Source organism: Rhamphochromis sp. 'chilingali' (genome assembly GCF_963969265.1).
Source record: "Rhamphochromis sp. 'chilingali' genome assembly, chromosome: 4".
Lineage (NCBI taxonomy): Eukaryota > Metazoa > Chordata > Actinopteri > Cichliformes > Cichlidae > Rhamphochromis > Rhamphochromis sp. 'chilingali'.
In genome coordinates, this window is record NC_137948.1 from 36,550,661 (window position 1) to 36,577,212 (window position 26,552).

Below are 26,552 nucleotides of genomic sequence, written 5' to 3' on the forward strand. Positions count from 1 at the left end.
CGCACTGTCTGTTCAGCCTCCTGCCCTCTGGAAAGAGATACAGAAGTCTCCACTCCCGCACTACCAGGCTCACCAACAGCTTCATCCACCAGGCTGTGAGACTGCTGAACTCTCTTCCCTCCCGGCTCCCAGCCAGCAGAATCACCAGATTGGCAGAAGTATAGGAAGACAGAATTGGACTCTACCCCCCCCCCCCCCCCACCCACGCACACTCTCCAACAAGGAAACACTCTCTGAACCAAGAACTGAAAACATTCCTGACTTGCATTGCAATTGCACACACCTGCTGCTATATATATATTTTTAGTATTTCTTTTAGCACTATTTATATTATTATATTACTATTTATTACTTTATTGTTAGGGCTGTTTTTGTTGTGCATCTGCACCTTATTGTTGTCAATGTCTACGCATGGGACAGTGTGAAACGTAATTTCAATTCCTTTGTATGGCAAGTACATTTGAAGAAATTGACAAATAAAAGTATTCTATTCTATTCTATTCTAATTAGCTCAAGAACAGTGCGTAGAGAGCTGCATGGAATGGGTTTCCAAGGCTGAACAGCTAAATTCAAGCCTTATATCACCAAGCTCAATACAAAGTGTTGGATGCAGTGATGTAAAGCTCACTGTCACCGGAATCTTGAGCAGTGGAGACGTGATCTTTGAAATAACCGATACCACATCTCCATCTGAGTCTGGGTTTGTCGGTTACCAGGAGATCGGTGATTGTGCAACTGGATGTGCCAAGTGTAAAGTTGTGTGGAGGGGGGATTATGGTGTGTGGTTGTTTTTTAGGACTTGGGCTCGGCTCCTCGGGTCCAGTGAAAGTAACTCTTAATACTTCCGCATACAGGGACGTTTTGAACAATTTCATGCCTCTAACTTTGTGGGAACAGTTTGGGGATGGCCTCTTCCTGTTTCAATATGACTGCACACAAGTGCACAAGTAAGGTCCATAAAGACATGGATGAATGCGCTTGGTGTGGAAGACTTGAGTCCTGACCTCAACACCTTTGGGATGAATTGGAGCAGAGACTCTGAGCCAGGCCCTCTCATCCAACATCAGTGTCTGAGCTCACAAATGTGCTTCTGAAGAATGGTCAGAAATTCCCATAAACACTCTTAAACATTGTGGAAAGCCTTATAGCTCCAAAGAGTTATAGCTGCAAAAGGTGGGCTGCTGTCATTGTAAATGAACTAAGGTGGGATGTTACTCAGGTTCATGTGTGTGAAGGCAGCCAAGTGAATAATTTTGGTAATATAATGCAACTTGAGATTAACAATAATAATAAGAATGTTTAACTTTTTATGAAAACTAAGAATTTTTAAAGAAGTAATAAGCAAGTATTTTCATGGAGATGGTGTTCTGTCAACTCCTTTTTGGAAAAAGGAAAGAGTACAAGTAATAAACACTGTTGTATAAAATACAATGACAAATCACAAATAACTCCAGAGATCTTTACTATACTGTGACTGGGTCAAAGAGGTATCAAACATAAAAATAACAGATACGAGACACAACTGTCACTGCTTTCACTCACAATAACAAAATCATCTCCTTAATTAATTTTTATCTATGAAAAAACATTTGATTGAAGTTGTTCCTCAACACATCTTGTCCTTCACTGACACCAAGTTTACTCCAAATCAATTTGCTGCTGCAAAGCAAACCCAAAACTTGACAGCTTTCAGATTCCAACTCAACAACTGGCAGAAGAAAAAGAAGATTTAGGGACTGAGGCATTAGAAAAATAGACAAACGACTCACTGCTGGAGTGGTGTTGACAAATGAGCTTGGTAAAGGGGCATTAGCCTTTTGCTGTCACAGGGAAAATCCGCCAGTGCAAAATGACATCAAACCCTCACTGACTGTCAAATCGGCCTAACCATTATCTGTCTCACTTAGGGAACCAAATTAGGAGAGTGAACGTTCGGGTGTAAGGGAACTTTCCTGCCATTATATTTCTACAGATTATCATTTCCTTGGGAAGTAATGGGAAGACTACCGAGGTGCTGATTAGTCGTGTAATCAGGCACCCTCCCACTAGCCTAAGCATCTAGCAGGGCTTCACACTCTCTATGATCCAGAGAGTAGGAGAGTGATATTTGATGACATTATATGAGGCTACAAAGGTGCAGCACTGACAGGAGGCATCCTGGTGCTCACATGTGCAGAAGAGTAGTGAGCTGTTGCCATCTACAGGCCAAATACGGAGCTACAATAAGCTATAAAACAAAATGGATGCAATGATAAATGTGTCCCATATATAAATATTAGATGCACATGTTGTTGCTGACTTTTAATTTGCACATGTGGGGATAGACTGTCTGCTTTAACAGCTTTTTGGTGCTTACCTTTTACCAAACCTGGCTGCAGAAATTTCCGATATTCAATTGCAACAACATGAGTGAGAAGACCATTGGTGGTTAATGAGGGTCTGGTCAAATTCTACACATATCTTTATGTTTTTTTCTATTTTTTTTAAACATATGAAGATCTGTTGAACAAAGTCAAAAGCCCCTCTCCCCCTCCCCCAAATAGCCACTTGCCACAAACTTAGTCTTTGTATCGTCTTCTCTTAAATAGAATAAAGGGGCAGAATCATGGTTCGAAACTCCTGCTCTCTGTGTTTCCTGTCAGAGACAAGACAACACTTATCTAGAAGGTGAAAAGGTGTTAAAATCAGCTGCACTTTGCTGTGTGCACTAACAACCCAAAACCTATATTCTAACCACATCCTGTTATCTCTACTCTTTTATGCTGGAGTAAAGATAACAGCATGCTTTAATATACATTTAAACTACAGTCCGCAGATTGATCCAACTACCAATAGTGTTGATACCAACTTACGATATTGGTATTTTAGGGGGGGGAAAATGCCTGAACCTTTTCGTGCTAACTGTCAAGTTTATTTTATTTACTGCCTATAGCAGATTTAAACAACAGAAGCTGACCCAAAGACCCTTTAGAGACAGGCACAGTTATATTCCATGTAAGCTGAATTGTGTGTTTTGTTGTATTACTCAGTATTTTGGAAAAATCACAGTGATTTATTGGTCATTAAAATGTGTGTGAATTGATACGTTAATGATGATTCATCTCATAAATCACAACACATTGCTTTTCCATACATAAGCTGCCATTATTAGTATCGGCAATACTGACTCTGTATTGACTTGACATCAGATCCAAATCTGCAGTGATTTACATTATCATTATTCACCGGGTAGGCCTATAATAGTCCGACAGGCGCTTTTTAAGTGAATAAGCCCTGTGTAGTTGGCGCCGGTGCGGTATGCAATCTAACCTCGAATTATGCGGAAAAGCAAGTTTCAACAACCTCTGTATTTCACTTCCTAGTGTAGAGTTTCATGCCATCCGCTCCGCTCAGCCAGTCCCAGACTGAAGACGCACCTGAAGAGTGCCACTAGTGGGCTTTGGGCTCAGCAAACAAAGAGAGATACTGGGACTTTTTGCTGTGGAAACTTTGTGAAGGACATTGAAGTTCACGTTCTTTCTTTTCTTTTTTCATCCCCTTCAATGCGAGGCATACCTCTGCGCTGAGGAGGCCACCTGTGCGGACTTGTCCGCACCCCGAGTAGGGGCGTGAAACCCAAGCAGACACACCTTTCCCTGTTTTTTTGGCTATTCGCCGCCCCAACCCAGTCTCTACCGCTCTCTGAAAGCGGAGGAATAACAGATCAGCTCGCTGAAATGTCCGCAAATGAAAGATCGACCCGAGCTTTCAGAGAGATCCTGCAGAAGCCTGGAAATGACGCCTGCGCAGACTGTGGCGCACCAGGTAGGTTGGGGGGGGGGGGAGAAGAAAGTGGAAAGTCAGACTATGCGGGATCTATGATAACGTTGCTGATAAAGCCGTTTTTTAAAGTGCACCTTAATGTCTCCTTCGTTTTATGCTACAGTCACTACGGCATAGGATTAAATGCTTGCTTAGACCTTTAACATATTTCAAAGGGTTCCAGGCATGCTCGGCGCTGTTCTGACTGTAAGTGTAACAAGGTGAGTTAGGAACGGAGGGAGGAGTTTCCCTGAAGGTGTAGAAGATCGCAGCTGAAGCAGTGAAGCGATGTGGTGGAGCCAAGAGAAGAGAAGTTCAGCGCTGATCATGTCTCGACATGCAGTACAAGGGCCTGCACACACCCTTATCCACTCGAGCTCAGCAGTGGAGGTCTTCTTCGTGATCTTTTTTGTTTTAGTTGGTTATAGGTTTTTTAATAGAAACTATTTACACAATGGGGACATATGGGGAACTCCATTATAAAGAGGCCATATCTGTATATAAGATGTGTAGATAGTGGATAATTAATGATAATAATAACAATAGGTTTTCTTTTGGGCTGTTGTAATGGACTTTTCTTTGTTAAATATATTTTTAGGCTGATTATTTGTGCTAAGAAATGATCAGCAGACAATGTAGGTAAATAATTACCTCTGGCCTCTGCCTTTGGATGATGCAAATATAAAGGTATCTATGAGAAAACCAAGAGAAACTGAAGGCCTGTAAGGCCATCTTCCGTGATTGACAGATTATCTAGTCAGTGTGTGGAATGTGGAGCAGTAGTTTAGGTTATACAAGCTATCCATGTGTGAAGAAATAACCTGCTGTGGCAGTTAAAATGGCACAAAGTTATTTTTGCCCAAACATGCTGGCACTACATTTTGTATGTGTTACAGTATGCTGAGAGCCGTCATGCACAGCACATAATGTGTTTCAGTACATCAGAAGGAAAAAAACCAAAATAATCACTGAATGTATGCCCTGGAGACATGTAAGAGAGATAGTATCTCGCTTCCTAATCTTTGTATAGTGAAAAAAAAAAACAATTGAGAAGCCAGGCATGCATTGCTGGAGAGGAACTTCCTTGCTCAAAGACAGGTTTTACCGATTCCCAGCATCGGCTCTGGCTACGTTCAAGCATATTTACTATGTGTCCTCAGTTTTAGAGACTAAAGGGAATCCCTTTATGTTTCTGATGCCCCGTGCGCACGTGGGCTGGTTTCGTTTTACTCTGCTGTGTCTGCCCATTGTGAAACATTGCAAAAAATTAGGCATGAGTATTAACCAGCCAGGCACATTGTATTCCAATCTGCCTTCTATGGTTGGGAAATTAAACACTGCCCTCGTTGCTCAGACATCTGTGATTTATACTGATAAGACCAAGCCTCCCTCGCGCTGGTTACTAGGAAATTCGAAAGGTTCTCAGAAAGATAAGACAGGTGTGGCCAGAGCAAAGAAAATGTTTCTCGTATCTTTGAGTTTAGAGGTGAGGCAGATAAATTGCCCTTATAGGTTTCAGGCTTGTCGCTTTGTACCATTGATCTGGTTGGAAGCTCAGAGATTTCAATATGCTTGCCGACATAAGGCTTGTATTGATTTGGACAAAATGCTTTCTCCTGTTTAGTGTGAGCCTTAAGTGTGAGGCATGTTGTAGTGATAACTGGTTTGTTATATGTTCAAATTTTCCAGCTGTCAGCTGTCTAGGTCTTGCAACAGGTGTTGGCTGATATTTGCAGAGTTTATGTCGCCTATGTTTAAAGTGCCTAAATTTACAGTATTTAAAGAGCCAAATATGACTGTAAAACAATGTCTACAGTCTGGCACAAAAGAAAGGACTGTTTGGGTCTGTAAATTTTCTTTCCTAGCAAATTAAAGGTGGCAAATTCTATTTATTTATTTTTAATAGCTCACGTATTTAGATTTTCTTAATGATTAAGTTGAAGAGTGGCCACATTGAGATTACAAGTGGATGCTGACACAGGCTCTTGTAGCTAATAGCTGGCTGCTAGGCTTTACCTCTGCTAATCTGAGTCACTGAACTGAACCTTACATCTATATTTTGTGCTTTTTGATTTCTTTCTTTCTTTCTTTGTCTGTTACTTAGGTAGATGTGTGTACCTGTGAAAAGCACACATATACTTAGAAGCTTGCTAATCAAAGTCTGCTAGCATTAGCTAACTTAGCGCCCCCAAATTAGATTATTTCTTGTCCCAACCCCCCCCAAAAACTACATGGCAAGGCTAAAACACTAATACTGGGGCATCAAATGTCCATAGATTTTCAGGGTGACATCACAGTGGCTATGTTAATCTTTAAATTACTATTAAAATGTAGCAACGCACTGCTAGCTTGTGTTGGTACCTTGAAATATAGTCTGCACATTGGCATACTGAGAATCTCTGTCACAACAAAAATGAAAAGGAAGCCCCATCTTCTTATGCTATTAACCAGTGATGCATTAAAAGTTGTTTGCTACGTTTAAATCTCAAGGAGATAAAACATAAATTATCAAGCTGGAAGAATGAAAATCATGTATGAAAACATTCCACAGAAGACAACTTAAAGACGTTAACCTGGATTTTTAAAATAAATATATTTTTAAATTTAGCTTTCAAAATGTAAGAATAATGTGCATTTTGGACTGGTTTGTTTTTTACTAGCCTTAAGGCTTCTATTCATTTTTCAGTAAATGTATTGGTTGGAAAAATTGACAGACAGCTAGTCAAGAAGTCATACAAGTCATTTAAAAAAGCCCATGCAGAAAACAAACAAAAGAGCAGTGATGCTGTGTGAATCCAGCTTATCAAATATAGACATACTGTCTCTTTTCTTATATCTGATGAAGCTTCAGATTCGGTCTGTTGTGTCTGACAAAGGTAGTGCCCTACCATACTGTAACTGTTCTCTCCATCTGTCTCTCTGCAGACCCTAATTGGGGCTCCTGCACCCTGGGAGTGTTCATCTGCCTGGCCTGCTCTGGAATTCACCGCAACATTCCTGACATCAGCAAGGTCAAGTCGCTGACCCTGTCCCGCTGGGAGGACCATGAGTTGGAGGTTCTTTTTACTTGTTTTTCTCCAGCCACGGCTGGTCAACCACCTGTTCTCAAGAAACGAAAGTTACCAAGTGGTTTCCTTATTCCTTATATGCTTAGACCAGAGCCTAATTATACATTATTTGTTGTTTTTTGTTTTGTACTCGTGGTTTTTTTTTCCCCCATGTATATCTCCATGTATCCTGAAACGATCTTAATAATGATACAGTGATTTTTGATCATACCAACCAAGATATCACCTTTTAAAATGAGCAATTGAGGGTTTTATTTACACTGTTTGTGCAGTTATTTGTAATCCTTAATGGAAACCAGTCATTTTTTTTGTCAGAGCTAGGTCGATGCCCATTGTGAAGTAAGGTGAACTTACCTGTGTAGTCTTTTTTCTTAGAGAAGCTTTGGCCTCCAGATCAGGTATGATGCCACAAGTCTTTGATGGGCTCACCTGTGGGCTTTTCACTTTGAGAAGAATCTAACATACACATTTCACAAACCTAGACGACCAAAAACCACATTTTTAAATAGACAAAAAATTAGCTTCAAGAATTTTGCTTCAAAATGCTTTATTATAAATCACTATGATAAATCAGTCCTCGGGAATGTCAAAACACTGCATTCCTGCCCACAACATTTTTATACTGGATTCATGGAAATCAGATAATTAAGGATGTGGGTTCTCTGAACATCTTTATCTTAAAATAGTTGCCACATCTGTCATCTTCCCATAACTGAAATCGGTTCCCAGTAACATCAGTGAAGATTTATTCTAGGAATTCAATGCTTCTGCTGAGGAGATGAGAAAATGTGTCCTTTAGCCGTAAAACTGTCTATAGCTCTGCCAAGATGTCATTCATCCTCAAATAATATGTCTATGTCATGTATGTGTATGTGTGTGTGTTTTCATAGTTCATGGCACAGAATGGCAATGAGCTCATGAAGAGCAAATATGAGGCCGCTGTTCCAGTCTATTACTACAAACCAACCCACAAGGACTGCCAGTGAGTAACCATAGTAACACATATATCACACTTACATAACTTATTTTGGACAGGTTTTTGGAAAAAATGTGCATGCAATGAGTTATTTTTTAGACCTAAGTGTGTTTTTTTTTTTTTCTTTAAAGAAAAATCTCCTGTTTTCCAGCCAAACTATAAGTATTAACTATAATTAATTAACTATAATTGACTAGAAGGGGAACACTGATATGCTCAAAACACTCGCCCGTGATTGGATGCAATAAACTTGATAATTACACAGTTTAAACGGTTCCTCCCAATAAATACTTTTACATGGAGCTGACTGTTTACATCCATGTTCTCATTTCCCTGCAAAGCTGACGTGTTGTTACGTTGCACTTTATCCCCACACGCTCAGCTTTGAAATCTTTCAGTGTAAAGTGAACAGCTATTTACTTCCTGTGGCTGAAATCTACAGGAGCTCTTGCAGGGCTCTAGAGTGCGACCAAATTGGTCGCATTTGCGACCAAATTTTTCAGTGGTGCGACTAAAAAAAATATTTGGTTGCACCTGTGCGACCAACTGTTCGGGTAGCAAAAAAAAAAAAAAAAAAAAATCTGCAATCTTCCCTGTGGTCAACAACAGACACACATTTTGCCCCTATCGTGGACTAAACCAATCAGAGATAGTAAGGGGCGGGACCTCTCTGATTGGCCGTGGTCCAGTTGAAAGTGCAGGTGGAAGTGGGAGGTGAGTAGCTTGAATAAAGCGATATCAATTCATTAAATCCTGAATCGACTTTTAAATATAACTGTGTTTTGCCAGAAACGCCAGATTCTCAGATTAAAGCTCACAAAACCATTTCAACAACAACCAAACAGCAAATGAGAGCATGTACACGGATTCCACACGAAGACGTAAACACAGAACGGACCCGACGCATCAGAATCAGCTTTGTCTTTCTCGGGCGGCCCGTAGACGGACACGCTGTCGGAGCTTAGCGATTCTGATGCGTCCGGTCCGCGCTGTGATTACGTCTTTTTGCGCTGATTCTGAGCTGCAGGTTTTGTCTCTCTCCAACCAAAATTCACCGAGCCAGCAGCAAAAGAAGCAGCAAACTGCGCTTCACATTCGATCAATGTCGTCATGAATTTTGCTGTTTTGCTTCCACGACTATTAAAATCACACTTCATGCACAGCTAGCTCTCTCTCTATCTCTCGCTATACTTCAAGAACAGTTTCCTGTCTCCAATCTCTGTTTTCTGTATTATTCATTCGCTTATTACCCACCAGTCTACCGTTGTTTACAGCGCTGCTGTCTTTTTCTTTTCTTTTTTGAAGTAAGTTCAGTACTTAGCTTATGTATAAAACTCAGGCCAGATATTCAGCCTTTAGTTTGACCCTGTTGAGTCATTTTCCTGCGACATATATGGGGTTAAATTGATTTATTTCTTGGACCGGTTGTAATTATCTAATCTAGCCTTTGCTCTGCAGTGATAATCCACAGGATACAGAGAATCCTAACAGCATTTATTTTTATTAGCATAGAATAAAAGTAGGTGGAGAGTCTAAATCCATTTGATCTGTTTCGGTGAATTGTGTAATTGTTTCAGTCAGCACTGCATCAATGTAATAAAGTTATTATGCAGGGTGGTAGTTGCATCAATACTTTTATTTACTTTTGGCTTTGTTATGTTTTTGTCGGCTTTCTGCTGTGAATCAGTTACTCTTGACCAAAATATTGCTCTGTCCTCAGCCTAACACAGACAATATCTCTTAAATAGGTGGTAAATTATTTCCACTCTTTTTGCTGCTATCTTTAAGACGCCTGCGTTTACATATGTTTTCTTCTGTGATTCTAATGTTACAGCGCTTAGTTCTTCATGGGTATCCTTTGACAGTGGGATCTTTGCAAATTCATTATGTCATTTAGAATATAGTGGAAGATAGCGGCTGGAGACCAATCTGTGACCAAATTACTGAAACTCTTGCAGTCTCCTTGCCTTTGAAATGTTGCTTTAAAGATGGAGTCCAAGTCTGAGACCACTCATAGTCAGTTGCTGTCGTCAAACTGACTTTGGTGGGTCAAGATGACGGTGAAACTGGAATAACATGGCAATAAAATGGAGTTAGTCTGCTAGTTTTTAAGTGAACTGGTCAACTTGGCACTTACATTCTGTTCGCAATTATTCTGCAATTAACTAAGAAAAAATGTGTTGCCTTCTGTTCGAATTCTGTTGGCATCTATATCTACAGTCAGTAGCGCTTTACAGGAGCCGGTATGGACTCGTCGTCAGTGGTTATCCACGCTCATGTGTGACTTTCTCAGCCACAGGCTGTGCCAGATTTAAGCTGGGCAAATTTATACATTTATAAACAAACACATGCAGCTAGTTTATTTAAATAATAACCAGATATCTGCCTAGGGAATTCTAAATTTGGTGCTCAAAATGGAGCCAAGTATTGCACCATTTTTCTTTCAAGTATAAATATGCAATGAGGCTGATGTCTCACATCCCATAGTCTAGGCAGGCACTGTGATGGGCTGATAGAGAGGAACAGCCACGCTCCTGAGTGAAACGCTAAACCATAAACTGGCCATCATTCACTGTGGCCCATGATGTTGTAAAACATGTTACAGAGCTATTGTCACATATTTGTTAGTTTTCAAACTCCAAATATCTGCTGTTGTAAATATAACACGATGTCCCATTCCCTATATCGAGATTACTCGAATGCTACACATATGAATTTAACCACCCCTAACATTTTGCAACATTTACACATTATTGTAGCACACTAACACAGACCCATTAATAGCTACAAACATATATTGTGTAATATGCGCCTTTTCAAGGGAATTGAAAGAAAGATGAATGTTGCTCTGTGTTTGCGTTGAGAAAAGATGGGGAGACGTTTTCATTATGTACTAATCTCTGTAAAAATGTGACTAAAAGCCTGAAATACTGGCATCTCTGCTCACTGTGGAAAGGAAAACAGGCTGTATTCTTGTATGCATCTTTTGTCAGGATTGTCCTCCTCCCTCAGACACAGCGTTAACTTCAAATTCAAATTCAAATTTTATTTGTCACGTACACAGTCATACACAGTACGATATGTAGTGAAATGCTTGGACAACTGCTCGTGACCTAAAGAAAAAAAAGGAAAAGGCTATGAATAAGGGTAAATTTAACTAGGAAGGAATAAAATATAAATTAAGGTTAAAAATGAAATAACTTCATTTCAATTCTGCTGTGTTTCAATAAACATTCTGGTATTATTGTTTTTGGAATATGTGGGGCTTGTGCCAAACAGATTATTACAGAGTAAAGGTTTTGGCACTGCGCTCACAACGTTGAGCCATCCAGGCGTGCCGATTGCACATCCTTTTTGATAACTCATTCTAATGCCAAATAAATAAACACTCCTAGTGGGAACTATCACACACATTATTGCTTTTATTGTTTTTAAATTAGATAGCAATTAATTGCAGACCTATCTGAGAGTGACTGTAATCAGTCTGAGACTGACTGAAACAGGCTGGAAATCAGGTGCCCTGTAACCACAAATGTTCGCTCAGTGGTTGAAGCCCTGCAGCCTCATGTTTTGGGCGCTCAGTTGGCAGCTGCAAGTACTCACAATCATTCCCAGCTGCGGAGGTTGCTGTCCTATTTTGACTCTGGTGTGACTGAAGCCTTCGATAGCTTTCTATGATTTATGAGTAAAATGATCCTCAATATTTGGCCTTAGCATTTTGCTAATGGAAAATGCTAACATTTTGCCGATATCCTTTTATGTATTCATTTGGAGATTTTTAGGATGCTTTAACCTGCTCAGTGTTGCTGTACATCTTAAAGTAGCATATGCAAGTTCTAATTGACACTGATGCAGTAAATTACAGTCAGACCAGGATTGATGTTTTCACTCAGGCGTGTGTCTGTTCATGTCTATCAGCCTAACGCAGCAGGTGCAATGCTACTTGCAAAGGCAATAATCTGCATGTAATTTCTGCAGGATATATAACTGCAGGATAGTTGCAATTTAACAAGCTGAAAGAAGATGCTGCCAGAGTCATCTTTCTAAAGACTTTAAATGTCACTGTTTAGGCATGCAGTTCACATAAAGTAGGAATATTAAAAAGGACTGTTTTGTGAGTCTCTCGTGTATCTGAATTGGTTTTCATTTTTGGTGTTGTGTTTACTGTTCACAAAATACACAGGACTATTAGTGTGCTTTTATTGCACAAGCACAAGCTTTGCAAGCGAGTTCTGTTTACACTTCATCTGTGTGCTCAGGGTGTTGAGGGAGCAGTGGATACGAGCAAAGTACCAAAGGAGGGAGTTCTCTGAGCCTGGAAACTTCACTTATGAAGAAAGTGAGTGCACAGGTGTATAATGACACAAACCGCCTCTGTGTTATAACAAATTCAAATTCATGATTGACCTTGTTGGCTTCCTGCAGGAATAAGAGATGGCATGTTGATGAAGAGAGGGCGGGACAACGGGCAGTTCCTCAGCAGACGATTTGTCCTTTCAGAGACGGAGGGGACTCTGAAGTATTTTACCAAATATGATGTAAGAATTTTTTATGACAAGGCTCTTGCAGGTACCAATTCCCATTCATAATACCACAACACAAATGCAGTATTTTGTTATACACACTCTTATTAATTATGTATACCTACCAAGAGAGAGCAAAATAAGTACTTGCACCCTCTGCTGCATTCAAGCGTGCTCAGACAAGCTTAACCAACAGTCTGTCCTCTCTGTCAGTGTGGCTGATTCACTAAGCTGTACACCACCCAAACCAATTAGGCCTTGAAGCACTGGGAGCACTTTGTTTGTCACAGTAAACCAGCTCAGGGGAAGAGGGAATAATATATTTTTGGGGGGGAAAGTAGGTGCCATGCTGAATATGCTATAGCAAACAATTAAAAAACAAATCTCATGCAGTGTGAGAAGTAGTAAAGGTAAAAGTGTCATTAGATTTCTTTTTAGATTTTCTATGCTGTTAGGTTGGTTGGAACTCAGGAAAAGCTTGAGGTATGCAAAATGTTCAGCTCCAACTGGCTGCTCCTCAGCCAGTTTCACATTTCTTGCTGATTTATCATGCTCAAGAGGCAAAACCCAAACCAAGTAGGGAAATTGTCATCAACTGTCAAATCTTTCATAAATAACCATAGCTGTATTTGTTCTTTGTGAAAGGCAAGGACAAAAGAACGGACATAGATTCGGCTTCTAAAGATGCCCATCTAAATTCAAGTCAGGGAAGATTAAAGCACAGCATCCACAAACATGTTTGCTGGGATTAGTGTCGGTCTTAGAGATGATGGTTATCAGTGATGCGGACCGATGTGTAGATAATAGCTTTGAATGCAGTGACACAACACAAAATACAGGCTTAGGGTGTGATGCCAATCAGATACTCACTGCATCAATATACATTTTTTCTGGTTAAGCAGTGATGAAAAAAAGTTATTATTTTTATTACCACACCTGTTCAAAACCGTAAAAGTGTGATTGTCCCAGAGAGAAATGTTTAGTCATTGAAGACCACAAAAGAAAATTGCAGGATTATTTCTTTTTGGAATCTCTGAGGCCTTTTCTATAAAACATGATTAAAAAGAGTGGATTTTCATGTGCTCTATATATTTATGATTTGAGATAGCAACACTTTTTTGTAGCACTTCACTCCCTGAATCCCAAATTAATTTCACTGTAGTAATTTATCAGAGTGTGTCCACAAGATGCATTAGGCATATTTTTACACATATAGCAGGAGCATGTAACAACAGCCTTGGTTAGAAAATCTTATATTTCAATTAATCATGTTAATTATTATGTTAAACAGCATAAAACATGTGGAAATAATAGGTCAAACAGCTCTAACCATGGCTTATTATGAGATCTATCTATCTATGCAAACTGCTGCATTTCATACAAATACACAGTCATTTCCCTCTTGTTTCCTGCAGGCTAAGGAGCCCAAAGCACTGATAAAGGTGGACAGCATCAATGCAACCTTCCAGCCAGAGAAGATAGGAAACACCAACGGCCTGCAGATTACTTACCTCAAAGACTACAGCACCCGAAATATGTTTGTCTACCATGACAATGGCAAGGTCTGCATTTCTGTAATCGCTGTTTTATAATCAATCGGCATGTAGTAAAAGTCCTAAGGAGAAATAGTGAGGAATTTTGCACTAAAGCAGTGTGAACCTCTCAGACTGAATGAATACAATACCTTTCTTACAGAAAATCTAAAGCTTTTTTGTGTATTCTTGACTGTCCACTAATTTAAACAGCAGAAGGTGGTATCGGATATTTGTCATCTGTCACAGAGACAGACGTGTTCGAAACTACCTGGCTCTTGTCATCGGGGGAGAGTCTCCAAACCTTTACAAAACCATCTGTACCAATTTGTGCAGGCTGACGGAATCCATTTGCAGATGACATTGAAGCACGGCATCCATTATTCTGTGTCACTCAGACCACATTGAAACATATGGAGCAGTTCAGAACTGCCATCAGGCCGAGGAGTTATTTGTAGCTGACTCGAGTCTCCTGCAAAATCACATCACTATCATAAAATCCCTTCTGATTTGGAAAGTCATTGTTCCAGTCTATACATAATATTGCACATTTTGGCATAAGAAAACTCATATATTACTCATATATATATTTATATCTGAAAACATATAAAAGATAAAAATTGAAAAAAATAATGATACAAAGTACAAAGAAGGAAAATCCACGTGGTAAACAGTGGCAAACAGGTAAATGCTAGTAAAACTGTCTTCAGTGTGCTTTCCTGAAGTGTTTTACTGATTTCTCTACAGCTATAAAACCTTATAATGCTTTTATTCCTCATAATAACAAATGTACACATGTCACAACTATGTTTTATATAACTCAGCTATTTCATTTGGGTTTTGGCTAACAGGTAGATTCACACAGCCAGTAGCTACCTACTAGCTATTATATATGCCAACTGTCGCTAAACTGAACTATTTGTGCTCAGTTGGTGTATTTTGGATAATTTTAATGCAGTTACAGTTATTGTACTAACAGACAGACATCTGTTCAGTTCAGCTAGAGGCTTTCATCTTTTTAGCATGTTGTAGCTTAGATTATATGCCAACAAGCCCAACTTCACTAATCCTCCAAACGTTGCTGGTATTTAGTCTTCTTCGCCTATGTCCAAAGTGAAAGCAGAGCCATAGGTTTTAGGGGGGTTTTGTGGGTTTTTTTTTTTCTTTAGAAATAGTTCAGTCATAACATGGTATATCATCTTTAGGTTAAAACTAGCTAGGTAACCACCTGCTAGCTTCTTACTGCCAGAGTTAGCATTGGACCCAGAAATTGTTGATGACATTAGACTTAACAAATGGATAGGTGCTAACAAAGCTTGCAAGCATTAGCTAAACACTTGCCCCTCACACTCTGCTTCAGACTTGTTCACTTTTGACTCAACACATCAAAAAGGCAAAATCTCAAAGTAGAGGCTTCAAAACTGGATTTGACAAACCATTTCATGTCATAATGAGGGCGATAATCATCCTATAGTCAGTGAGGTTAACATTTTTGGCTTTAACTGTTCCTGGATTTTCCTATAATTTGGTCCAAAAAATAAAAAATGTACCTCCTCTTTTCTAAATGACAACGACAAGAAAAATAGAGTAAGAACTAAATACTGTCTTTTTTATCCTATAACCTTTCAGGAGATTGTAGACTGGTTTAATTCAATTCGTGCTGTTCAGCTTCACTATCTAAAGGTGGCCTTTCCCGGGGCAACCGATGCTGAGGTAAACACACACATGCACGCCCACCTACCTTAAAATAAATATTTACATTGTTTTTAGGTTTCTTTTAATAGGCAGGCTCATGAATATTATGTCTGAAGTGTAGAACTCCATTACACTAAAACAATAATATTCTTATAATATTCTTTATTTTTAATCCCATTGTTTTTTCTTTTTGCTTGTTGCTCTTAGCTGGTACCCAGACTTACCCGAAACTTTATCAAGGAAGGATATATGGAAAAGACAGGTCCCAGGGCAAGTAAACATTTATGGATTCATACCTCTTTTTGCTTTATTTAGCCTTTCCATTTCCTTCTATTTCTCAATGCAGCCACTGACCCTTACAGTGGCAGTCTCAAACACACGGGGATATTTTCCACAAGTCAAAAAATGTAGATTTAGAGATACTGAAAAAAAACCTTACAATTCATTAAAAAAAAACAAGAACAACAAAAGAATAAAAGCAGATTTTGCTAAATATACTTAAAAATAAGGAAGAGCTGTATACTTGGTGTTGGTGGTGTCTGCTGTTTCTTATTTTTTTAACCACATGCTTGCAGTTTTTGTCTCAACAGTGGGTCAATAGACCCAGTTAATAATCTACATTAAATCCACTGTACTTTACTTGTTAATAGCTCTCACGTAGGTAGTAGGAACTGTGCTTTATACCATTACATCAGCCTACAAATTATATACATTTCTCTGAGCCATAATCAGCAAGCCTGCCATTTTGCCAGAGATACAGACAAGGTTATGTAGACGCCCTAATGCATCTGTCTCTGCAATAGCGAGAATACTCTCAGTCCCACCTCCTCACATAGGAAGGTTTGGGAAGCACTCCTTATGGTCATAATGTCACACTCTGATGACCAAGTGTGGGACTTCCCTAAATCTGTCTTTAAAATGGCTTCAGATTTGTCATTGCTATCCAGCCATCATTTATTGCTGATAACCAGACCTCTCCTGGAATCTAGAGAAAGCATGTGATTATGTGCTATGAAGGTCCCAAGAGAGGAACTTCTACTGCATGAGGAAGTCAGGAGTAGCGGAGAGATTTGTTAGGCTGGTGCAGGACATGTGTGAGGACAGCACAGGACAGTAGGAGTGACAGATGGGTTAAAGGTAGGAGTGGGATTACATCAGGGATAATCTCTGAGCCCCTTCGTGTTTGCAGTAATGATGGATAGGTTGACAAATCAGGCCAGGTAGGAGTCCACGTGGACTATAATGTTTGTGAGAGTAGAGAGCAAGTCGAAGACAGCCTGAAGAGGTGGAGGTATGTGCAGGAGACAGAATGAATAAAAAAAGACATTATTAGTGTGACAGATGAGGGTGATGGAGATTGGGTGAGACGGAGGGAGGTGATTTGTTGTGGTGAATCAGGAAACGACCTCCTCTGGAGCTATGCATACATCTTAACACAGAGGCAGGCTCGGTAAAAATCCTATTTACAGCCGGCAAATGTCAGGTGGTGTTCTTTTAGTAGTCATGTAGTAATGATGCAACTGCAGTGCCTAGATGGTTACCACTTTAAAACAAGATTTTCAGTTTAAATAATCTAGAAGAGATCTCTATTATAGATAACTTCTTAATGTGGCAATTCTGATGTTACCTATAAAGGGAAAAATGTTAAAATCCCTTATTTATTGAATTTAGCAAAATAAATACCTCAGCCAAATTTGAGTACTAAACCAGGATCGAGACAAACTTTCTGTTCAACAAGTCAGACACAGTTCCTTCCTTTAAATCTTCAGTGATCCCAGCTCTCACTCTCCCATCGTTAATTGAATAGGAGCTGGGATAATAGGCTAACGAGCTGAGCCGTCAGCGCGTCTGCCTTTCACCTCTGCCTAACAGGCTGAGTGACAGCTGAGAGCACCTACTTGCATCTGTGCGACAGGGAATGAAGGGCTTCCAGCTGAGGCTGGACTAAATTCCCAGGTGTCAAATGCACACATGAAACACAGACGTGCAAAGAGGGGATTTGTACACAGGCACGTACTCACACACGGTTGCACAGACAGGCAGCTGTTGTCACACAGAGGAATCATTCAGACACAAGTACCTGCACAGGAAACAGCAACCTGATCCTCCGCGAAACGAGCGACTCTGCATTCAGAGGCATGCAAACGCAGACACTCGGTTTAATCTTGGTCTGTCTGGCTGAGAGATGAAAGAAGGCACCAACTTGCTGCGTTGGGCTGATTTACTAGATGTCATAATTCATTTCCTTCCTTGTGGAAGGAGTCGGCTTGCAAAATGAGAAGGGAACAGTCAGTTGTTCAGCACAATGACAATATCAAACACTTTTACGAGCACAGTTTGGCAGCAGTCGGGGACCTGAGCGTCCTGATTATTTGAAAAGAGCTCAAGCTGCTTGTGCACTTCAGTAAACTCTCCAAAGGTGCCGTGCTTCGCTTTTCTTCGATAGCTGCTTTCACAGTGGATTTGAAAATGCAGCACTCGTGTAAAGTTTCAGCCGTGACAAGTTTTCAAATTAAACATGAGTGCTATGAGAGAAGTGCGATAAACATTCAGATGGGAGTTGTCAAGAGGAAACCTGTTTGACAATGTTAAGTGCCTAACAATAAGGAATGCTTTCATATCACCGTTGAAATCTTGAGATCAGCTTTAACGCACATTCATGGCTAAATCACAGATACGAAAGCAGGCTACACCCCTCATTCATGAAAAGTAAAATACCCTGCACAGTTGGGATAAAAACAGTCATTGCATGCTCTTACGGTTTCCATCAATTTTCAGTATTTAAATGTTGTATTTGATACAAATTTGTTTACAGCTGACATGATTTGTCTCCAATGAGTAACAGCTCCATTTTTATATATTGCATATCATAGACTATTGGTCGGACTAAATTTGAAGACCTTGTTTTGAAGTGTCGGAACTTACAGTCTTGCAAGACTACACAAACGGGACAGACTCACTTTTCTTATTTAAAAGCACAATGCTGCATTGTATCTTTGTGCAGTCTTTCTCAGTCTTTGTCTGTCTTACTCACTCATCTGCCTCTTTGTCTACATAGCAAACAGAAGGTTTCAAGAAACGCTGGTTTACACTGGACCAAAGGCGGCTCATGTACTTCAAAGATCCACTGGTATGTCTTCTTTACAAAGACCTGCACACATCTGAAAGACTGCTGTATTTTAGGCATGTGGTTGGTTCACTCTGACCACAAATTGTGGAGCACAGAGGTGCCTTGATGCAGCCTGGAATGTGCTACACTGACACTTCTACACACAACGCTGTGTGCAGACACCCTATTTTATCAGATAGCTGATGTTGAGTAATGCTGAGATGTTGTTTGAGAAAATCCTGAATGATTACAGACAATTTTATTATCATACAGACTTGGCCAAAGACCTTAAGAGGGGGTAGCTCAGATTGCCCAAGTCTGAGTTAAAAACATTAGATAACCAAAGCAGATTATCTAAGTGTTGCTGGTGACGCAATAGTTCAGTGGAAAGGTGTAATAATTATAGACGTATAGAAGTTCCTGAATTGTCCAACTTACCCCAAGAGAGACAAGGAAATCTAGAAGATGAAAGAAAGAGGAAGTCTAGTGATAATCTTGTGTGTGTGTGTGTGTGTGTGTGTGTGTGTGTGTGTGTGTGTGTGTGTGTGTGTGTGTGTGTGTGTGTGTGTGTGTGTGTGTGTGTGTGTGTGAGCTTTGCAAAACATGGTAGTTTTAAACCACCATATTTTACAAGCTCAAACTTTGACACAAGATCACACATTTCAAACACTTTTTAAGTAAAAATGCTAATTTTCCTCAGCCTCAGTTCAAGTGCTTTGAGCTGAGGCTGAAATGATTTGCTGCTTTTTAGTTCAGGTGCTTTAGAGCCATCGTGATGTTAAATCCCATAACAAAGCATCTGAAACAGGGTCAGCTTCATTTCAGAAAACTTCTGGTGATGGCTTGGGGTTCCTAAAGTGGCTAAGATATGCAAATTAACTGAATGTCTTGCAGTTGAAAGATGCACATTTTACTCCCTTGGCCTCTACCACATGCTTTCCTTAAAGCATTATGCCGTAATTCAAAGGCTGTATTTGTGTGAATGCAAAGCTTTAAAAACAAAAGCGAAGCAAAATGCCCGTTCTTAGATAGGTGATGAGGAAAAAATAAGATGATGAAGAAAAGAAAACATGCAGATAATAATGAGCTTTTATTTTGAAGAGAAAAAAGAGGAAATAAACTAAATTTGAAATATTCTTCCAATTTTGCATTTTCACATAACAAACATTGCCACTTTATCACTGTTGCTCCCAAAACGAATCACTGAAACCTACAACACAAACACTTGAAAGTGACCAGGTGTAAATATAATCATTGTTTTACACTTTATATTGTTACTGTGGGGCAAATGCTTGGTTACACAGTATTACAAACCGTTTCGATTTGGAATCATAATAACATACTAAAATAAATAATTTGGTTTATAGGATAGCAGATTATTGTCCTATAGTACTGTGCAAAATCTTTAGTAACTTCACATTTCTTTATATATTATCTTGAGTAATAGTTCTCCGGCTTTCTGAGGGTGTTTCATAGCATGTCTTTGAACTTTTCACTCATTTTCAGGCCAGTCTTTGTACCTGACCATCAGAGTCTTACATTTGAATCATTCAAGCATAAAAAAGGCCTAACTCATAGGATGAACTAACTTTGTGTCCACTCATTATAGAGAACCACATTTCTTCAGTCACTTTTACCTGTCACATAAACACAAGATTTTTTCCAATTTCTTTAACTGAACCCATAAAAAAGCCACAGATAACACAGTTTGACAAGCATGATATTGTACTTTTGCACTAAGAGTTGTTAGGTGTAAACACGACATATCTCAACCGGGTGTGCAGTGTGTCCTTAAAGAAATTGAGGAAACCTGACAAAAGACGAAGCGGCAAGCTACAGTAGATGAACAGCATCTGAAAGTCATGTTGTTCAGGAATAGCAAGAAAACAAGATCTGATGCAGGACCTGAAACATGCATCTGGCCTTTCAGCTGAACCATCTACTTTTTGATGAAGCCTCAATAAAACTGGTCACAGTGTAAATGAGGCTATCAAGAAGGCATTCTTTGGCACAATGCACAAAGGAACACTATTAGTCATTGACTGGTCTCCTCGCAGAGTCTGGTTCTCAACACTGAGGCAATGTGGAATCGCCTCATCAGATAACAGAACAAAAAGCAGTGAAAATAAAGATATTACAATAAAGCTTTGAGAATTCTTAAGAGACTTCAGGCTGTTAATGAATAGAAATATTGACTTTCAAGCTTGTTAGAATAGTAGAAACTCTGTTTTTGCCTTAAATACTGTATTTCAATGTATGTTTGTGCACATTTAAAAAAAAAATGCTGCACCTACTTCCCAAAGAAATAAGGGGTGTATTTCTTAATCAACACTCTCATATACATGATGACAAGTCTATACAGCTGACTTCTTTTTCTCTTATTCTCTACGTGAAGGATGCCTTTGCCAAAGGTGAAGTTTTCCTTGGGAACAAGAACTATGGTTACAGTGCCTCCTCCGGCTTGCCTGCTGGCACCCACTGCAATGGTGCCTTTGAATATGGTATCACCATACAAACACCTGACCGCTGCTTTCTGTTTACTTGCGAGACAGAAAGTGACCAGCAGGACTGGCTGAAGCACTTCAATGATATCATGAGTGCTCAGATGTCCCCACAGGAATATACAAGTAAGACTTTTATATTCTAAGTAAGACTAAAAATCTATTTATTGCTTTTTCTTTTTTTGCAAATGGCTTTTCATGTTATTTAAATGATCGTTATTAATTACAGCACCAACTACAGTTTGTCTGTAACAAACACCATGTTTTAGCATATGGTGCTCAAAAGTGCACGTGGGATTGGGATAGATTAGGTTGATAATCAATTTTGTAATTATAGATCTTCAGTCATATCTGTGGCCATGTATCTTGGACATTCGGTGAAGTAATGGAGCTGCGCTGTCAAATCATTATCACTTGATGGAGAGTTGGATCAGGCGATGGGGGAAGATGCTAGACAGGCGTGGTTTACCCAAACGTATAGTGAGTTTGAGCTGGGAGCTAAAACAGAGGCCACAGTTCGTGAAATCTTCAATTCCCACCTAACAAAACGTTAGCTTTCTGAGGGAGACTGGGGACACTAAGTATGAGCGGACCAAATCTGCACCACCATTGCTAAGTCAATGTAATGTAGCTTTGCAGTGGGTAATGGGACTGAACAGAAACCTGTATGCAGATGGACACCAATCTTGTCCACCTAACAAGATTTGTGCTGAATTAATTAAGGCTCTAGGTGTTGTGGGCCTGTCTTAGTTGACATGTCTCTGAAATGTGTTTGGGGCTGTGGCTCTGGATTGGCAGACTGGGGGTGATGGCTCTCCTTTTTGAGAAGGGTAACCAGAGGGTTGCATGGATCACACTTCTCAGCCTTCCAAAGAAGGCCTATGCCAGACTGCTCGAGAAGGACTTAGATCTAGAGAAAGCATTTGATCACAGCCTCAGGATCTCATCTTTACCATTTGAGGATGATGTGTTTATGTTGGTTTCATTATGTGGCTTCATCAGCTTACACTAGGGCAATTTTCAGCCGTGTGTGCAGTGGCAGGAATGGGAATTACCACCTTTAAGCCCAAGGGTACAGTTCACACCTGGAAAAGGGTGGAGTACCCACTCAAAGTCTGAGATGAGTTACTTGTCCAAGTGGAAGTACTCCAGGCCAAATTCACATGTGAAGGGAGAGTGGACTGACAGAGAGATTGGTGCAGGATCAGCAATGATGCAAAGGTTGTAATCTGTTATGGTGAAGAAAGAGGTGAAAGTAGAGCTGGGCGATAGAACGATAACGATATGTATCGCGATATAACTTTTACTCGATAGAGAAATTAAGCTATCGCGATAGACCTCGCAGCTCTTGTCCTCAAAAAAAAAAAAAAAAAAAAAAAAAAAGGTCAGCCAATCCAAATTAAGTAGCGCAGAGCCGAACCAATCACAGCCGCAGCGTCACGTCGCGTGACTTGTTACGTACAGCACAAGTGCCAAGCCACACGTGTGTTTGTTTGGGAAGCAGCCAGCGGGTAATGGAGCCAGCTCGTAATGGAGGAAATGAGTGTGCCGACTAGAAAAATCAACCGAGCGTGACTGAAGAGAAAACAGATGATGGTTCCAATGCCGGAGAGATTGTCAAACGGAAGAGCCATAGAAGTTCCGTAGTGTGAAGGTATTTCGGCTATTTCAAGTCTGACAAAAAACAGAGTAGCGTGCACTGTAAATGTGCCGAAAGCAAGTCTGGAAATACAATAAACTGGTGCATGCGTCACACTGTGCGCCACGTTATTGTTTCAGTGAAATGAATTTCTACAATACTGTTACTGTTAATTCTACTCTCTGCAGTGTTTAAATGCTTACATATACACACAGTTACTGTCCCTCCACACATACGACTCGGTTTTGCTTCTATGCCCCAGCTTTGTTTACTTTTTCCCACAGAGGCTTCTAGACTTCTGATTGGCCAACATTTCTGCACGGTTAGGAATCTAGCGCCACCTGCTGCTTTGGCATGTTCATAGCAGCGTTTTCCTTCATTTCTGCCTTTATGTGTGGACGGGATTATTTTTTAAAACGAAAACGGAAAATCTCCGTTTTCAAAAATACCCGTGTACGTGTGGACGTAGCCTCAGTCTCTGACTGGAAGCGCTAATTCGTCATTCGGCTTTTGTCAGACTAAAGTAACTGTTAAAACTGTTTGAAAAGCTAAGCTATACAACAAGGAGAGATTGAGAATTTCCTTTTAGTTCTCAGTTTATTTGATATTGACAAAAGTTAGTCAGTTTTGTCTGTTCTTCTGTAAAACAAACTAAGATTTATTTTTAGAATTAATATTTTGTTTCTAAGTGGAATTGACAATTTAGTCTGTTTCGTTTGTTCTATTTTGAAACTTAAACACTTTAGCGGCTGCCTTTTGTGTAGTTTGCAATATTTGCCTTTATTTATCTGAAAAAGTCTCATGTTCCTTAAGTACATCTACCCTGTTGAACTTATTATGGGAAATAAATATTTAAATAAAAACAAGCTGCTGATTATTTCACATTTTACTTGTGAGCAACGGCACATTTAAATCTTACAAATATAGTTATTTGGCTTATATCGTGATAGATATCGTTATCGCCTGAAATGAAAAAAACATATCGTGATATGAAAAAATCTCATATCGCCCAGCTCTAGGTGAAAGCAATTTACCAGTTGATCTATGTTCAACCATGGCCACAATCTTTGTGTAGTGATTGAATGAATGAGACTGCATATAAAAGCTGTGGAAATTAGTTTCCTGTGAAGGTTGGCTGGACTCAACCTCAGAGATGGGATGATGAGTTAAGTCATGCAAGAGAGAATTCTTCTCTTCTACATCTAAAGCATAGGTGTCAAACTCTGGCCCGCGGGCCAAATTTGGCCTGCAGCCTAATTACATTTGGCCCGCGAAGCCATACCAAATTACTATTAGAGCTGGCCTACTGGTATTATACAGCTAATATATATATATTGTTTAGTATTATGCTTTGCTTGTTCCATATTCAGTTTTTCAGCAAAACTTATTTGAGTCCATAAGAAAAGATTCATTCTTATATCTGGAGGAAGATTTTTTTTTCAATAAATATGAATGTTAGCCCGCGACTTTGTTCCATTTTGAATTTTGGCCCACTGTTTATTTGAGTTTGACACCCCTGATCTAAAGGATGTGGACTGGTTTGGGTATTTGACTAGGAAGCCTCATGGATGCCTCCTGAACAAGGTGCTTCAGGCATCTTCATCCATGCATGGATGAATGCATGGATGGATGGATAGATGGCAACCCGTTCTCACTCCCAAAGCGTAACATTTTACGCTAGGTGACAAATCGTCACCATATTACGTTTTCGGCTACCCACCACGTTCCTAAATGACGACCTCGGAAAAAGAGGAAATATGAGAACCGTCTGGACTGAACCTACACATGTTCGCTCTTTTTCTTCAAATCGCTTAGAAACACGCTATTTAACATCATTAAAGTCCTGGTTAAGGTCAGGAATAAGGTTATGGTCAGGGCTAGGGATAAGGTTAGGTTTAGGGCTGGAATACAGGTCTGGAACGTCTACTACCGCGGGAGCGTCATTGCACTGGATTCCAGCCATAACCCGCCGCGTACCATAAGAACGCCGAAGGTCTCCTTTCGCGTTCCTCAGGAACGCCGCGGGACGTGACAAAACGTCCACATGTTACGCCTCGGGAGTGAGAACGCTCTGTAGATGGACAGCGACGGGTCCCTCAAAAACACCTGCCAAATCGTACATACTTATTTTGTTAAAGGTACATTGCTATAGCCTTTGTTCAATTTCTGTGTTAATTTGACTGTTAACATGCTTTTCCTTGATGCTTGAATGCTTCCCAGACACTCATAAAAAGAGTAGACTAATTATTTTGCATCCCTTTTACATCTGTGTGGGCTGTGATTCTCAGTTTTAGAAACAGTTTTCAGGTAAGCTTATTGGTTTGTATCATTTTTCTAAATCAACTTTGTATTTGAATAAACATGGTGGCCAAATTTTTTTTAACTTTTCTGGTCCGAAATTATTGTTCCAGTCTGCCACATCAGACTTTTTGGCATTATTTGCTAGTGTTTGATTTTACAGCTTGAGAAGGACCAAGCCTTCATTTTAAGAAATTGTGTTTTCTTTACATAAATTGTGTAAAGAAGGTAAAAAACAAAATCCTCAGAAATATTAGTATTAGTAAAAAAGCTTTGTGCATATCACAGATACTCTAGCATTTCATTTATGAAAGTTTCAAACACACTAGTTAGTGTACTCATTTCCACAAATGTATCCTTCTAGTTTATGGATACACATACATGGGTATTTTTTTTAAAAAACAGTGATTTTCCGCTTTGTTTTTGAAAATATCTCCATGCATACAAAAGTACAAAAAGCAGCATCAGGCACAACCAAGAAAAACCAAAGTATAATACAATAATACAATATAATAAAATATATAATACAACATGGTGCACTGTCTGATGTCAACAAGTTTTTATAAAGTTTTGAGTGACTTGTCATTTATATATTGATGAAAGGCCAAAGTGTGTAGAAAAAGCTGAATTTTCCTTAAAGTCCAAAGTTTGTATGTTAACATTAGTAGTCTAATAAGTAGATGTGTTGTCGTGTTAACTGACTGACAGTAATAATAACTGCATATTTACTGTGTTCTTGGGGCACGTGTTAGCATACATGCTAATTAGCGCTGAACATAAAGTACATCATGGCAGTTTACATATGTCAACAACTCAAAGTTTTAATGACAATACCAACAAAAACCAGTCATACAAATTGACTGGTCTTTATGGGTTAACTGAACATCTTCTTTCCTAACTTTGGACTTTCTTTTTTTTTAAGTGGAGGCCACATTCAGGCATAAGCACTGATGGATCAGAAGCCTGAAGAACCACCTCCCCTCTCAGTTCATGACCAGTGCGACAAAAGACCTGCTTCGCTTCTGCGTCACGGACCTGGAGTCTCAGCTTCTTTGTTACTGTGGTCACACTGGAGCTTGCTTCATAATTCAAATGGGATGACAGGATATTAAGAATGCAAATAAGAGAAAGTAATGACTGATAAGACCATTGTATTGTCAATGATATTAGCTTTTATTGGTGAAAGTGGTAAGATAAAATTACTTACGGTTCAACCAAATTTGTAATATTTTTATTTTTTTAACTTACAAATGCATTCTTTGGGCTCATGGTCATGGTGGCCACTGCCCATATAAAATACTATGTAAACAAAATAATACTATCCATTGTTTCTCGTGGACCTGTGGTATGCTATGTAAATACTGCTGTACAAAATAGGGACAGTAGAATTAAACGTATGTCAAACATATA

At 39.5% G+C, this 26,552-nt stretch overlaps 1 protein-coding gene across 1 annotated transcript; it reads left to right on the forward strand.

The window, feature by feature from the left end:
- Positions 1-3,388: 3,388 nt before the first annotated feature.
- Positions 3,389-26,544, forward strand: LOC308395697 (arf-GAP with dual PH domain-containing protein 1). The gene is made up of 11 exons (XM_080880648.1): positions 3,389-3,804; positions 6,727-6,857; positions 7,760-7,851; positions 12,105-12,184; positions 12,271-12,383; positions 13,784-13,930; positions 15,530-15,613; positions 15,803-15,865; positions 18,654-18,725; positions 21,100-21,331; positions 26,065-26,544. Exons 1-11 carry the CDS (start codon positions 3,717-3,719, stop codon positions 26,091-26,093), a joined length of 1,131 nt encoding a protein of 376 aa, XP_080736774.1. The 5' UTR covers positions 3,389-3,716; the 3' UTR covers positions 26,094-26,544.
- The last annotated feature ends 8 nt before the right edge of the window (positions 26,545-26,552 follow it).

Excerpts from the sequence above, each read along its gene's own strand:
- LOC308395697 (XM_080880648.1), top strand. The coding sequence starts at position 3,717 with ATGTCCGCAAATGAAAGATCGACCCGAGCTTTCAGAGAGATCCTGCAG. Across the intron at positions 6,858-7,759 it reads GGGAGGACCATGAGTTGGAG|TTCATGGCACAGAATGGCAA; the intron begins GTTCTTTTTACT and ends GTGTTTTCATAG. Across the intron at positions 21,332-26,064 it reads GTCCCCACAGGAATATACAA|TGGAGGCCACATTCAGGCAT; the intron begins GTAAGACTTTTA and ends TTTTTTTTTAAG.